Raw genomic sequence first — 15,102 nt, 5'->3', positions numbered from 1 at the left:
AGAAAGATGTTTGCTGGTGGAGTGGACTGCAAGGGACCGTGATAGGGATGGAATGATGGTTGTGGTGAGGGGTATGCTTAGGACAACTAACTGACCTTGTTTCTAAATAAAGTAGAGTTAATCAGCTAACTATAAAGCATTAGTACTTGTATGGTAATGCCTAAGTAATACCTTATATTGCAGATCCACCCGATGTCCCAGACAAGATAACTTGTGTCATTTACGAACATACAGACAATCTGACTTGCACCTGGAACCCCGGGAAGCCCACCTACTTAGACACCAAGTATGTGGTTCACGTAAAGAGGTAAGTACTTCCATCAACTGCTGCCCAAGAGTGGAACTGGAGACATAGCACAGGGGAGAATTTTGCCTTGCATGTGACTGTCTCTGGTTCTATCCCTGGTACCACACAAGCTCCCCTGAGAACCACTTGGAGTCACTCCTGTACACAGATACAACAGTAACCCCTAAAATACTGCTGTATGTTGGTCCTAATGAAAATATATATATAATACAGTGGGTAGGGCGTTTGCCTTGCACGCAGCCAACATGGCCGACCCGAGTTCGATTCCTCCGCCCCTCTCGGAGAGCCCGGCAAGCTACCGAGAGTATTCGATATGCCAGACACAGTAACAACAAAGTCTCCAATGGAGATGTTACTGGGCCCGCTCGAGCAAATCGACGATCAACAGGAGGGCCTTTACCTTTACCTTTATATATTATGTATAAATAGTATAGTGTATCATCTATATCACTGTCACTATCCTCCCGTTGTTCATCGATTTGCTCGAGCAGACCCAGTAACATCTCCTTTGTGACAATTGTTACTGTGTTTGGCATATCTAATACACCAAGGGTAGCTTGCCAGGCTTTGCCACGCGGGCAAGATACTCTTGGTAGCTTGCTGAGCTCTCTGAGAGGGGCGGAGGAATTGAACTTGGGTTGGCCATGTTGGCCACTTGCAAGGCAAACACCCTACCCTCTGTGCTATCGCTCCAGCCAATCATCTACATATAATATATAAAAATATATATAAATATATAAAATATATGTAGCACTGTAGCACTGCCTTTCCATTGCTCATCGATTTCCTCAAGCGGGCACCAGTAACGTCTCCATTTGTGAGACTTGTTGTTACTGTTTTTGGCATATTGAATACGCACGGGGAGCCTGCCAGGCTCTGCCTCTGGCTCTGCATAAAATATATGTAAATATATAAAACAAATTTTTCCACAAGCAAAGCAAATCCCCTCTGGTTCAGCTCATACTCTGCCTCCTCCAGCAAAGATCCAAGAAATCTGGTTTGAGTATTATATATATATATATATATATATATATATATATATCATTAGTCCTTAATCTCTCATTATTATCTATGAAGTTACACCCTACATATGGGTCATAATAGATTTCCTCTTTTTTCAAATAAGGGAAATTTTTTTCTCTTTTTTTTTTAATAAAGAAAATTTCCTCTTTTTTAAAGCACACCTGACCATGTTTGGGGGCCACTTCTGGCAGTGCTGAGGGAGAGGGGAGTGGGGAAGGGCTATGCAGAGCTCAAAACCAGGGCCTTGCACTTACTAGGCATGTGCTCTACCTCCTGAGTTATCACCCAGGTAACGTGTTCTACAGGCTTTCTACCCATTTTATTCATTGCTGGGAAACTGGTGTATGGGCCCAGTGGTGACTCAGCCCCACAGGATTTTCAAAGTCTTTGTAGTCTGGGCTGGAGCAATAGCACAGTGGGTAGGGTGTTTGCCTTGCACGTGGCCAACCCGGGTTTGATTCTTTCATCTCTCTCAGAGAGCCCGACAAGGTATCGAGAGTAACCCGCCCGCACAGCAGAGCCTGGCAAGCTCCCCGTGGCATATTTTATATACCAAAAACAGTAGCAACAAGTCTCACAATGGAGACGTTACCAGTGCCCACTAGAGGAAATTGATGAACAATGGGAGGACAGTGCTACAGTGCTTTGTAGTCTGCATCTCTATTTACAATATTGTTGGCTCTGTCGCTTAGATTTGCACATACCACCTTCTACACCACCAACCAAGCTTGAAAATGTGTCTGTCAAGGAGGGTGGCTCGAGGGTGGAGGGAACCTGGGAACATTGGTGGAGGGAGATCATTGGCAGGATTGGGGATTGGTGTTGGAATATTGTAAGCGGGAAATTCAACTATGAATAGATTTATAAATTGTGGTGCCTTAGTGTTTAAAAAAATTTAATCATTAATTAATTTTTAAAAAATACTTTCATGAACCAGAGTTATCTATAGCTCAAAAGGCTTGGCACATGCTTTGTAGTATTCAAGAGGCCCGGGTTCAGTCACTAGCATGGCCTGGTTTCCTGAATACCACCAGGAGTAACCCCTAAGTACTGCCCACTGTGGCCCAGTAACCATGTAAGATAAAGTAATTTTGTTTTAATGAAAGGACTTTTTCGGGGTTGGTAGGGTGTACAGGCAAGGAGAGAGAGACAGACAGAGAGACAGAGAGACAGAGAAAGAGAACAAGAGAAGAAAAGTGTCTGCTATAGAGGCAGGCTGTGGGGTGGGGGTTGGGGGTGATGGGAGGACACCTGGGTACACTAGTGCTGGGAAATGTACACTGGTGGAGGAATGGGTGTTGGAACACTGTATGACTGAAAACTAATCATGAACAGCTTTGTAACAGTCTATCTCATAGTGATTCAATAAAAAAAAATTTTTTTTTAAAAAGGACTTTTGCTTAAGGCCTTCCAGTCTCCTAGGACTTAGAAAATTTACTCAATCTTTTGAAATTACCATTTCTTTAATATTTAAAGTGACTTGCCTTATGTGTTTTTATAGCAAAACCTGATTCATTTGGGAGAGGTGAGGATTAACATGAAAACATTAAAATGATACTTTAATAGGATATTATAAACAATATGTTTATTGACAATATTTTCAATTTATACAGTAATTTGGCACACAGAGATACTTAGAAGATGCTTAATTGTGCTCTCAAAAGTAACACTAATTTTCTAGCTATTATACTTATGTCAGTAATACATACACCAATAAATTCACTCATTTATTCAAATTGGAACGTAAATTGAGGCTGGGGATAGAGCTCACTGGTAATGTCTGTGCTTTGTACATATGGTACATTGAGTACCATTCCTAGCAACACACACACACACACACACACACACACACACATCACCACCACCACCACCACCACCACCACCACCACCACCACCAGTTAAAACGTAAATTCATTGTGAATAAGATCTTTGCTTAAGCTCTATCACTTTAACCTGGGGTGAAACCTGCAGCATAACAAATACTAGATAAATAGTTTCTGATTTATTATTCTGTTTATTTTTGTTTTGGGGTCAGATCTTGCAATGCTCAGGGATACTCCTGGCTCTGCACTCAGAAATTGCTTCTGGCAGTGCTTAGGAGACCATAAGGAATGCCAGGGATGAAACTTGGGGGATTTCATGCAAGGCAAATGCCCTACCCCTACCCAATCTCTAACTAAAAATACACTTCCCTGGTAAGACTATCATAATCTTATATAGTAATAATAAAATGAGTTTTTTTTATCACTTTTTAATTGTTCCCCCCCCGATCTTCTGTGAAATCCAAAAAGAATTTATAGCCAAACTCAGACAAACGTAATTCAAGTTCTGAATGGATGAAATCCAGATTAATGATATTCTAATACATTTTAAAATGATACAAAATATATAAAGAATTGGCATAATAGTTAACATTCTCCTTTGGCAAATTCAAAACCTGAGCTTATGGAAGCTCAAATTGGAAAAGAAAATAATGATCTGTCCATTTATCATTAATTTTAAAAAATGCCTATGAATTTAAAAAAACAAACTTAGAAAAGAGAACATTCATTTTTTAAATTAACCACCCAAAAGGTCATCTCCCCAAAGGAAAACATTGACTTATCGTGGAGTTTGTGGTTGAGTTTGTAGGTACTGGGTTTGAAGAGGCTCTTTTAGATCCTGGGTGATTCGGGGATTTTCCACTTGGGCAGAGAGGTAGAGAAAATTTCATTTCCAACTCCTGTGGCTATTTTCCAGTAAAGTCACAGGAACAGAGGGGCCTCTTACCTCTGTCCTGTCCTGTGTCCCCGGGCTTCAAAGGCAGAAACATGGGATCTCGAAGTTGGTTTCTCTCCTTCCAGTGCTGAAGGGAGGTGGAGAGGCATGGTGTCTGCTGCTTCTAGAGCTTTCTTCCTGGTGCTTCTGTGCTGCCAGCACTAGCAGGGCTGCCTGCTGTCCACACCGGCTCCCCAGCACAATTATTTTATTTTATTTTAATTTTTTTATAATGTAGGAACACTACTATTTATTCAGCCACTGATTAAGCTGATTGAATTGGACATGAACTTCACATTATTTTTTAAAATTTTTTTAGCTTTATAAGTTATTTCACAATGTTTGATTACATTCAATATTCAAACACCAATCCCACCACCATTACACCTTTCCATCACCAAATTCGGGATGTTTCCAACTCAAACCCCAATCCCTGTCCCAAAACACAAGCAAAGTAATATGTTTTGTATTGTCTGTTATGAAGAACTGCTAAACATGATTACAAAAAAGTGTTCATATAGGAAGCTGTGTGAAGATTGTTTTATTTTGGCAGGAGCCATTAAGACATTCTGTAGGATATCACTAACATGTTGTTAGGGTTTGAGTGATGTGAGCTTTGGTATATACATATATATATACACACATATATATGCATTTATATATATATTTCCCTCTATGATTTGTTGCCTACTATCTGAACTCCATTAAATGTGGCGTGGTAATTACGGAGAATGGGTAAGGAGTGTTTTATGATGTGTCACGTGGCTGCTTTTGCGGCCGTGTGTTCCCAGAATATGTTTACTCATATTTGAGGCTCAGCTCAAGTGTGTGGATAGTGGCCTTGAGCATGGCAGTAGTTGTCTGCAGCACAATTATTTTAGATAAGGTGATCTCACTTTGGACGCCCCTCAAATCAAGTCCCTGCATTCCCCTTTGAGAAGCTTCTTTTTGCCTCCCCTTCTTCACATTTGCATGCCTATATATATAATATATATATATATATATATATATATATCTGATGTTGCATCTGTGGCTGGAGTACAGCAGGTAGGGCATTTGCCTTGCATGTGGCCAACCTGCTGACCCAGGTTCTATTCCTCCGCCTCTCTCAGAGAGCCCAGCAAGCTACGGAGAATATCTCTCCCGTACAGCAAAGCCTGGCAAGCTACCTGTGACATATTTGATATGCCAAACACAATAACAAGTGTCACAATGGAGACGTTACTGGGCCCACTCGAGCAAATTGATGAACAGGAGGACAGTGACAGTGACAGATGTTGAATTTCTGAAAGTCGTTTTAGGTCCTATTCTTCAAATCCACTTCCTCACTGATTCTGGACTTGGAACTGTGATTTGGGGCCACACATATACACTTGTCTTCCCTAGATCCATGGAAATGCCACTGAGCGAAGAGAAACACACAATCACCCTATGCTACCTCACTAGCCTGCAGTAAACCATGCAATGGTTTCATCACACTTCCTCTTGTCTCCATTCTCTGTCTTTGCCCCTTTCTCATCTCTGGTGATGACCTGGTTCCTCTTTCACAGAGGAAAATCCACCGCAGACACCCTCACTCCCAGTATGTGCCACTGGCACCCTCATGCTCAGTCTCCCTTCTCCCACTGGGCGAGAACCACCATCACCCCAAGCCCATCTATATGGGAGGACAGTGCTACAGTGCTATTGGATCATTCCTAGCATTTTAGAAACATGCTGTATCTTCTACAGAAAACTTCGAATTTCCCTCTGCTTCCCCATCTCTTGAATCTTCCTCAAAGAAGTTGTCTTTGGCAAAACTCCAAGATTCGTCACTCTTTGACTCTGCCTTCACCTATTTCATCTTCTTTCTTCAAGGATCTGCCCTCCGAGTGAAATCAGTTAATCAGCATCAGTAAAGGAGACAATCTAGTTTTCTTTATCAGGCACTTATATTTCATTTACTTATTAATTGTGTTTTGACTTGGGGACAACCACTCTAGTAGTACTCAGGCTTACTCCTGGCTCTGCATTCCGGGATTACTCCTGGTAGGGCTCAAGGATGCTGGGGATTGAACCCAAGCCTGGAAGGCAAGTGCCCTGCCCACTATACTATCTCTATCCCAGCATGTATTTTATTTATTCGTGATGGGGGGCGTGGAGTGCAGATTTGCTGGGGTTCATATTTAGTAGTGATCAAGTTATACTCCTGGGGACACAATGCTGGGGTCAAACCCCAGGTTTGGGGCTGGAGTTATAGTACAGTGGGTAGGGCATTTACCTTGCACACTGCTGACTCAGGTTCAATCCTCAGCATCCCATATGGTTCTCCGAGCACCACCAGAAGTAATCCCTGAGTGCAAAGCTAGGAGTAACCCCTGTGCATTACTGGGTGTGACCCAAAAAGCAAAAAGCAAAAAAAAACCCAAAACAACAACAACAACAACAACAAAAAACAGGTTTTTACATTTCCTTTGAGCTATATCCGGACTTTTTTTTTTGCTTTTTGCTTTTTGGGTCACACCTAGCAATGCTCAGGGGTCACTCCTGCCTCTGCACTCAGGAATTACTCCTGGCGGTGCTTGGGGGACCATATGGGATGCCAGGGATTGAACCCAGGTCGGTCGCGTGCAAGGCAAACACCCTACCTGCTGTGTTATCGCTCCGGCCCCATATCCAGACTATTAACATTCAACTTTGCTTTTCTCTTCCTTTTGGCTTCCTGGACACAGCTGCCTTTGCTGTCCTCCTCACTCTGTTCTTGATGCTAATATTTGAGCCTCCTTCACTTCTCTTCATTTCCAGTAAAGTAACAGCACCCCCATTGCTTTATTCTGGAACCTCTGTGTTATCTGCATCCTCCTTCATTACCTAAAAAAAGTGTATCTAAATTCCTGATATGAGTGAAGCTCCCTAATTTATGTCTCCAGGCCAGACAATCTGCCCTGAACTACAATCCCCAGATAGCTTCCATTTCATTCAGTGGTTCCTGTCAGACACCCCACAGGCATCTTAAAGTCAATCACTTGTCAATCAACAAAATTTATTTGAATACCGCTTAGGAGGTACTCCAAGGGGGTGTATGAAAATGGAAAGTTTTGTAGTCAGAAAGAGGCTGGGAGAGGAAAAGATAGATTTCAAGGAAAGTCACCTGCCCTCAGGGGCTGCTAACCACAAGAACTCCAGATTGATGGAGGTAAAATTCCACTCTGGGAGAGGTTGAGACTACATTGTGTTAGGTGTTAGGTTAGGCATTCATGCTTGCCCTCTCCTACTTTTCCATTTTGTCCAGTTCTCTCCATGTCTCTCTGTCTCTGTCTCGTTCCCTAATCTTTAAACCAAAGTGTCCTTTCCTTAGGATGCGTTCTCTATCCCTCCATCTCAGTACATGGCAAATTCATCTTTCACATGAATTAAGGCAAAATCATTGGCGTGTTTGTGTATTCCACGCTAGCTCACCCCTCCCCAATGGATCAGCAAAATCTGTTGAGATTATCTTAAACATAAGAACTGTTCTCATAGCCTGCACTAAAATCCTGGTCCAAGCTGCCTTGTTGCTCCTGGGGGTAAAGACCAAAGTGTGTTGGCCTGGCCTCCACCTTTGCTTTCCTGTAGGCAGGTATTTCCTGTAGGTCCTGTCCCTTAGAACCTCCTATCGTGCTTCTCTGCTCAAACCTCCCTTTTCACTCGAAACCAGTGTCCATCAATGGCCTAGGTGGACTATTTTTTTGTTTATTTTTCTTTATTGGAGGCACCACACCCAGCCATGCTCGGGGTTAACTCCTGACTATGCACTCAGGAATCAGTGGTGCTCAGGGGACCTTATGTGATACGGGGATTCAGAGGGGGGCAGGTGAGACCCCTTCCTGCCCCAAGTGACCCAGTCCTGGCAGCCAAAACCCTCCAGAACTCAACCACCACCCTGCTCATGGCCACTCTCCACATTCTTGAACTGAGCCTCACCCATGAGGGAACCTTTCCCTGGACTGCATGGCTGCATTTGTGGCCACACAACACTTCATAGGACACACCCTACCCATAGTCCAAGAGGACCACACCACATTTGATGGGTTTCACAGTAGGAGACAACCAACTTTAGAGGGAAATGCTATATTATTTCGGTTCTGTTTTGGGACAAGGACTGGGGTTCAGGATGGAAACACCTGAAATATGCCATACGGGGATCAAAGCTAGGTCGGACACATGCAAGGCAAGTGCCCTATCTGCTGTGCTATCTCTCCAGTCCCTTGGGTAATCCTCTAAGGTTCTCTACATCTCTCTCTCCTCCAGTCTCTCTGCTCTCCTCCCAAAATCAGTAAAGACTCCCTTCCGACCTTTGTGTTGCTCACATTGCTCTTCCTACAAATACTTTTGCTCTATTGATGCTTTTTCTGATGGACTTCCCCCATCTCCCTATTTTAAAAAATCCCTCTCTTCTCTTAAACACTTCCTAAAGCTTTTTTCCTTTCCATCTATATTTATACGATAGCACAGCAGTAGGGCGTTCGCCTTACAAGCGGCCAACATGGCCGACCCGAGTTCGATTCCTCCGCCCCTCTCGGAGAGCCCGGCAAGCTACCGAGAGTATTCGATATGCCAGACACAGTAACAACAAGGTCTCCAATGGAGATGTTACTGGGCCCGCTCGAACAAAGATGTATTATAATTAATATTTAATCAAAACTCAGAAAAGGTTGGGTGGGCCACAGTTAAGAGAAACTTTAGTCATGCTGAATTTCTTCAACAAATTATCTGTTTTGTATTTGTCAGCACATGAAAAAAAGAGAAATCAGGACCAGAGAGATAGTACAGTGGGTAGGGCATTTGTCTTGCATGTACCCAACCCAGATTTGATTCCCAGCACCACACAGGTTCCCTAGGGTACTACCAGGAGTTATCCCTGAGGACAGGGATAAATCCTGAGCACTGCTGGGTGTGGCCCAAAAATTTCTTTTAAAAAGAGAAATAAATTTTAAAATAGTAAATGCAAAATAGTCCTTCAACAGAAAGTTCTTCAAGTGTAACTAATTTTTAAAACTAGTCCTTACAGTTCTAGTAAATATGGAAATCATCATGGGTGGGGAGTGCAGAGATAGAATAGTCCGTAGGGCCCGACAGCCGGCTGACCAAGGTTCTATCTCCAGCACCCCAGGTAGTCACCTGACCCCTGCCAGGATTGACCCCTGACCTGAACACAGAGCCAGGAGTGAGCCCTGAGTGCAACTCGGTGTACCCTTCCCCATCCGAACAAACACACAGTTATTATTATTGGGTTAATTTAAAACATTGCTTTGTGGTCTAGGGCAGGAAATCTTTTTCCAACCCATGACCCCTTTCCGACCCTGTTTACTTGTTGGGCCCCTCTGTCCTACTTGTTGGCCCCCTAGTTAGTCTCTTTGCATGGGCCCCATTTATGCAATTTTCACCTGTGATCCCTTCGCAATATCCTGGGGGCTGCCTGGGGTTGAGGGCTGATGGTCTAAGAGCTAAAGTAATGGTAGACTTTAGAAGCAGAATTAAACTACCTAGTTCCTATGATTAAGAGCTGTTTGAAAATACATTCTAACTTTGACTGACATTTCAAATGTGTGGCATAAGAATTAGCCACAAGCCAGTGAAAAACACGTGTGGTTTTCTCTGAATGGGAAATAGACAAAGCTGCCCTACTTAGTACATCCAAATAGTTACCATTTCTGCAAACGTGAACCTTTGAAATCTTATTTATCATGAATTTAGCATGTCTGATGGCAAGTTTTCTGTTCATTTATAATCCACTTTATTTCAGAAAGAATATAAAGGAACAGCATAAAAACCCAAATTTACTTATTTATTAATTCTTTGGGCTTTTTTTTAAAGAGGGGGTCGTGATTGGCCATGCTCAGGGATTACTCCTGGCTCTGCACTCAGGAATTACTCCTGTTGTATGGGATGCTGGGGATTGAACCCAGGTCAACTGTGTGCAAGGCAAATGCCCTATCTGCTGTACTATCACTCTAGCCCTTTAATTTTTATTTGGTCGCTGTGAAATTACAAAGTCATTCATGATTTGGTTTCAGGCGTATGGTGTTTCAATACCAATCCCTTCACCAGTGCCAACTTCCCTCCACCAATGCCCACCTGCACCCATGCCCCATTTGCCTCCCATCCACCAGACTGCTTCTAGGGGTTTTATATATATATATTTTTAAAAATATTTTATATATAAATGTTTTATATATGTTTATATATTTATGTGTATATATAAATATATACAAACATATGTATATAGGTATACATATATTAATACATGTTTTTGCGATGTGCTTTACAGCACTGTTGCCGATAGGGTTTCGTACCTAACACTGTACCACCTTTCAGCACCACCTCCTCCTCCTCCTGGTTGAGCACTTCCCTCCACCATAAGACGTTGCCTCCTCCCTGTCCTATCCCCCAGCCCTCTCAAGTGGCATGTTTCCTACTGAATACCAGTTCTTGTGTTCTTCATTTCCATTGCCTCTGGATATTAGTTATTCCACCATCATGTAACTTTGTGTCATACATCATAGAGCGTTCACTCTATGTTGGTGTCTCTCCCTGACTAACTTTTTTCAGCGTGATACTCTTCAGGGCCCCACATGTAGCAGCAAATTTCATGATTTTGTCTTTTCTTATGGCCAAGTAATATTCCATTGTGTATGTGAACCATAGTTTCGTTATCCAGTCATCTATTCTTAACTGGGTTGTTTCCAGATTTTGGTTATTGCAGATAGTGCTGCAAGGAACATAGGGGAACAAAGGTCTTTTCTCCATTTTGACTTGGGGACTCTAGGGTATATTCCAAGAAATGGGGTTGCTGGATCAAATGGGAATCTCAGTTCCTAGATTTTTTTTTTTTGCTTTTTGGGTCACACCCAGCAATGCTCAGGGGTCACTCCTGGCTCTGCACTCAGGAATTACTCCTGGTGGTGCTTGGGGGACCATATGGGATGCCGGGGATCGAACCCGGGTCGGTCGCGTGCAAGGCAAACACCCTACCCGCTGTGCTATCGTTCCGGGCCCTCAGTTCCTAGATATTTTAGAAATGTTCATATTGTTTTCCAAAAATGCTGGCCCAGTCAAGATTCCCACCAGCAATGAATGAAAGTCCCTTTATCCCTGCATCCATGTCAGCACTAGCTCTTCTTGATTTTTTTGATGTGTGCCAGTCTTTGTGGAATGAGATAATATCTCATTGTTGTTATGATTTGTATTTCCCTGATTATTAATGATAAAAAACATTTTTTCATGTGCCTTTTGGCCACTTGAATTTCTTATTTGAAGTTATGTCTGTTCATTTTTTTCTCCCCAGTTTTTTTTTAAAGGGGTTGAATGTTTTTGTTCTTGTAAAGTTCCTTATATATCTTTGATATTAATCCATTTTCAGATGAATACTGAGTAAATAATTTCTCCTCCTTTGTGGGTTGTTAAAGACCTACATTCAATTGCATGGTTTGACTTTTGGTCAAAAGATATACAAGAGATTTCACTTATTGAAATGTTTCTTTAAAAATGTATTATTTATTTAGTTTGGGGGGGGAGTGGTCACACCTGGCAGTTCTCAGGGTTTACTTCTAGCAAGGTACTTCAGGATCACTCTCCGCAGTGCTCAGGAGATCATGTGGTACCAGATTTTGAATCTGAGCTTCTTACATGCAAACACATACTCCAGTTCTCTGAGCTCTCTTCCTGGACCCTGTATTCTTTAAGATGTGCAGAAGTCATGTGTTTTTACACACAACTATTAATTAAATCCTTTAATAGTAATACCTTACAGGAAGGACACATTCTCCTGCACACTAAACTTCACCAGGACAACTGAGCACAGAGCCAACACGGCCAGGTGCAGCCCCCAAACAAACCACTAATAATACTAATACTACTAACAATCATAGTTTCATAAACTCTTTATTAGGTGTGAAACCATTGGCTATACACAGTTTTATCTTTTTTAAGACGACCACAAAAAGGTTGTTTATCAGAGCAAGGAATAGAACCAAGGTCTGTCTTTGAGAACCCAGCCCTGTGCTTGGCAGTCCCATGCTTGATCCCTCTTGTACTCTCCTGGCAGTCATGGTGAGATGTGCAAGCTGGGGAGGGCAGAGACACGCTGAAACCTCAGAACCACAGCTGAGCCTTAGAAGGCTGCCGTCATCTAGACTCCACATAGCCCCTAGCCAAACCAGTCCCCCACTTTGGAGAGAGCCCTTCATCCTCAGCTGATGAGGGTGCCCTGCTTTGCGCTGCTTTCGATATATTGATGGGGTTACAAATATAGACAGGGTTGCTTCCATAAATGCATTTCTCTATTGCTCAGAAATAGAAGACAGATTCCTTTTTTCCCCCTGGCCTTCTGTGTCTCTGTAGCATTTCCCTACAGATTCCAGCAGATCTAGCAGTCTGGTTGGGAAATTGTGGGAGGAAAACATTTGGGAGTTGCAGAGTAGATGCAGAGAGCACTTTCTCCTCCAGAAATCCTATCAAGTTAACTCTTCAGGACTGGGAGTTGCTGATGGTATCATTACTGTCAGGTCATTTCTAATGGTGTCATTATTGGACTGTGTAGAGCAGCTGGAGATACATCTTGGGAGGCATTTCTGTGCATTAAGCCTAAGGATGTAGGACACTGTCATTGCAACACTGCTCAAAATCCCAGGCAATTTCTCTTCTACTTTTTTATATTTATATTGTTAGACTTCACAGTCTAATGAACTGAGGCATCTATTAGTAATATGCTAAGCATGTAATAGAGGGGGAGAACCTAGTGGCTCTGGTTCTCAAAACAGGGATAAAATAAGAAAATAATATTGCACGGTCACGGTCCTCCCGTTGTTCATCAATTTGCTCGAGCGGGCCCAGTAACATCTCCATCATGAGACTTGTTACTGTATTTGGCATATTGAATACGTCACGGGTAGCTTGCCAGGCTCTGCCGTGTGGGCGAGATACTCTTGGTAGCTTGCCGGGCTCTCCCAGAGGGGCAGAGGAATCGAACTCGGGTCAAACGCCCTACCAATGTGCTATCACTCCAGCACAGGATCTAGAAAGATAAGTACAGTAGGCAGATAGTATACACTTGCTTTGCATATAGCTGACTTAGACTTGATCCTTAGCACCCCATATAGTCCCCCAATCATCAGGAATGATCACTGAGCATAAATGGGTATAGTCCCCAAACCAATCCAAAACAGAACACATACATACATGCACACATGTCACTTTTTTTTTTGATTGGAAGAAGGGCATCCATAAAGCTAAAGTGTTTAGAGCCCATGAAAGTCAGCAGGTGGCTCTGACTCATCTTAAATTTCCTTTTTAACTTCTCAAAATAAAATCAATTTTGATTAACTATGCAGAGCATCAAATAGCATCACAGGTTTCTGTGTAATAATTCAAACCATATATCTCTGTGCTCATCATTATCTTTTATTTTTTCAAGCTTAGAGACAGAAGAAGAGCAGCAGTATCACAAGTATCACAAGTATCAGAAGTATCATACCTCAAGTTATATTAACATCTCCACTGACTCATTACAAGGTGGCAAGGAGTATTTGATTTGGGTCCAAGCTACCAATGCCCTGGGCATGGAGGAGTCAGAACAACTGCAAATTCACCTGGATGATATAGGTAAGAAGATCTTAGAATGCCTTTACATGTAGATTTTTTTTTTTTTTGCTTTTTGGGTCACACCCGGTGATGCTCAGGGCTTACTCCTGGCTCATGCACTCAGGAATTGCTCCTGGCGGTGCTCGGGGGACCATATGGGATGCTGGGAATCGAACCTGTATCGGCCATCTTAGCTGCGTGCAAGGCAAACACCCTACCCGCTGTGCTATCGCTCCAGCCCCTACATGTAGATTCTTAATTGAAGCTCATCATGCTAAATCAAATCTAGATCTGAAAGGTTCCCTAAGGTTCCTGTAGATCATGATCAAGAAAGTAAAAATTGCCTACAACTTTCCCAGAGACCTTTCTGAGATAAATGCTATCATTTCACTGGATAGTATTCCAGTCTGAATTCCACATGGTGTCTGTGTTTTTGCAAATATTTGTTGGGAGAGTCTTGCGTTGAGGTGTTGGTCTAAAGGCTGGGGAGAATAATAGAGAAGGTACTAGCTATTGTAAATTTCTTATACTCTATCAGAGAAGATGAGGGTTAAAAAAAAAAGGATCATAATAAAGTGTGATGAATCTAATGCTTTAAGAATCATAGTATACTAAATCTGTTTTGGATCTTATGTTTATTTTATTTTGAAAAGTTATACAAAACAGATAAAAGATTTTGGAGAATGAAGTTGACCACTCAGTGCTCACTCACCAGATTTAACAAATGCTAGTGTTTTATGCTTCCCATATTTTAGGCCTTACTTTTTTTTTAACTTAAAACATCGAATACACATTTCTATTAATTTTTATTAGTAATGTGCTATTGTTATTGTGTCTTTCATTAGTTGCTTATTATTGGAGATTCATTGCATTCCTCAATTTTTACCATTATAAACTATATTGCCATTAACAAACTTCTGGCTAAATTTTTGTATAGTAGCAATTTTTAAAGCTAAATCCAAAAAGATTAAATTTCTTTGAGCTTCTTAAAATTGTATCCAAATCTTAAAGTCAGAATTCAGCCACAGAACACCAAATGTAAGTATACTCCATTCAGAGACTATGGCATATGTCTTCAGTAAGTTAACATACCCAGTGCTTTCTTCAGGGCGTACCTCTTTATATACATTACCTTACTTAACCCTCATAGCAATGCTATTTTGTACATGAGACTGTAATTTATACATAAGGAAATAAGGTTGAAGGCAGAGCTAGGGAATGTATAATTCCAATATATTTAGAATTACTAAACTGAGTATTCATTTAAAATCACATTACAGGGGCTGGTTGAAGAGATAGCTCAAAGGGTTGAGCACATGTTTTGCATGTGGGAGGTCCAGATTCAGTACCCAATACCACGTGATTTCTTGAGTACTACTAGAAGCAACTCCCAAGTATGAAACTGAGAATGGCCC

General features: G+C 41.9%; 1 protein-coding gene across 1 annotated transcript in view; it reads left to right on the top strand.

Moving 5' to 3' along the window:
* IL23R (interleukin 23 receptor) overlaps positions 1-15,102 on the top strand; it is a 73,737-nt gene that overhangs the window by 12,506 nt on the left and 46,129 nt on the right. Inside the window, exons 3-4 of the mRNA XM_056122200.1 lie at positions 184-307; positions 13,521-13,708. Of these exons, the coding sequence (XP_055978175.1) occupies positions 184-307; positions 13,521-13,708 (312 nt within the window). The remainder of the gene's footprint in view (positions 1-183; positions 308-13,520; positions 13,709-15,102) is intronic.

The sequence above is a fragment of the Sorex fumeus genome, unplaced genomic scaffold (assembly GCF_029834395.1).
Source record: "Sorex fumeus unplaced genomic scaffold, SorFum_2.1 ptg000045l, whole genome shotgun sequence".
In the NCBI taxonomy this organism is placed as follows: Eukaryota; Metazoa; Chordata; class Mammalia; order Eulipotyphla; family Soricidae; genus Sorex; species Sorex fumeus.
This window is presented reverse-complemented; position numbering and strand designations above follow the sequence as displayed.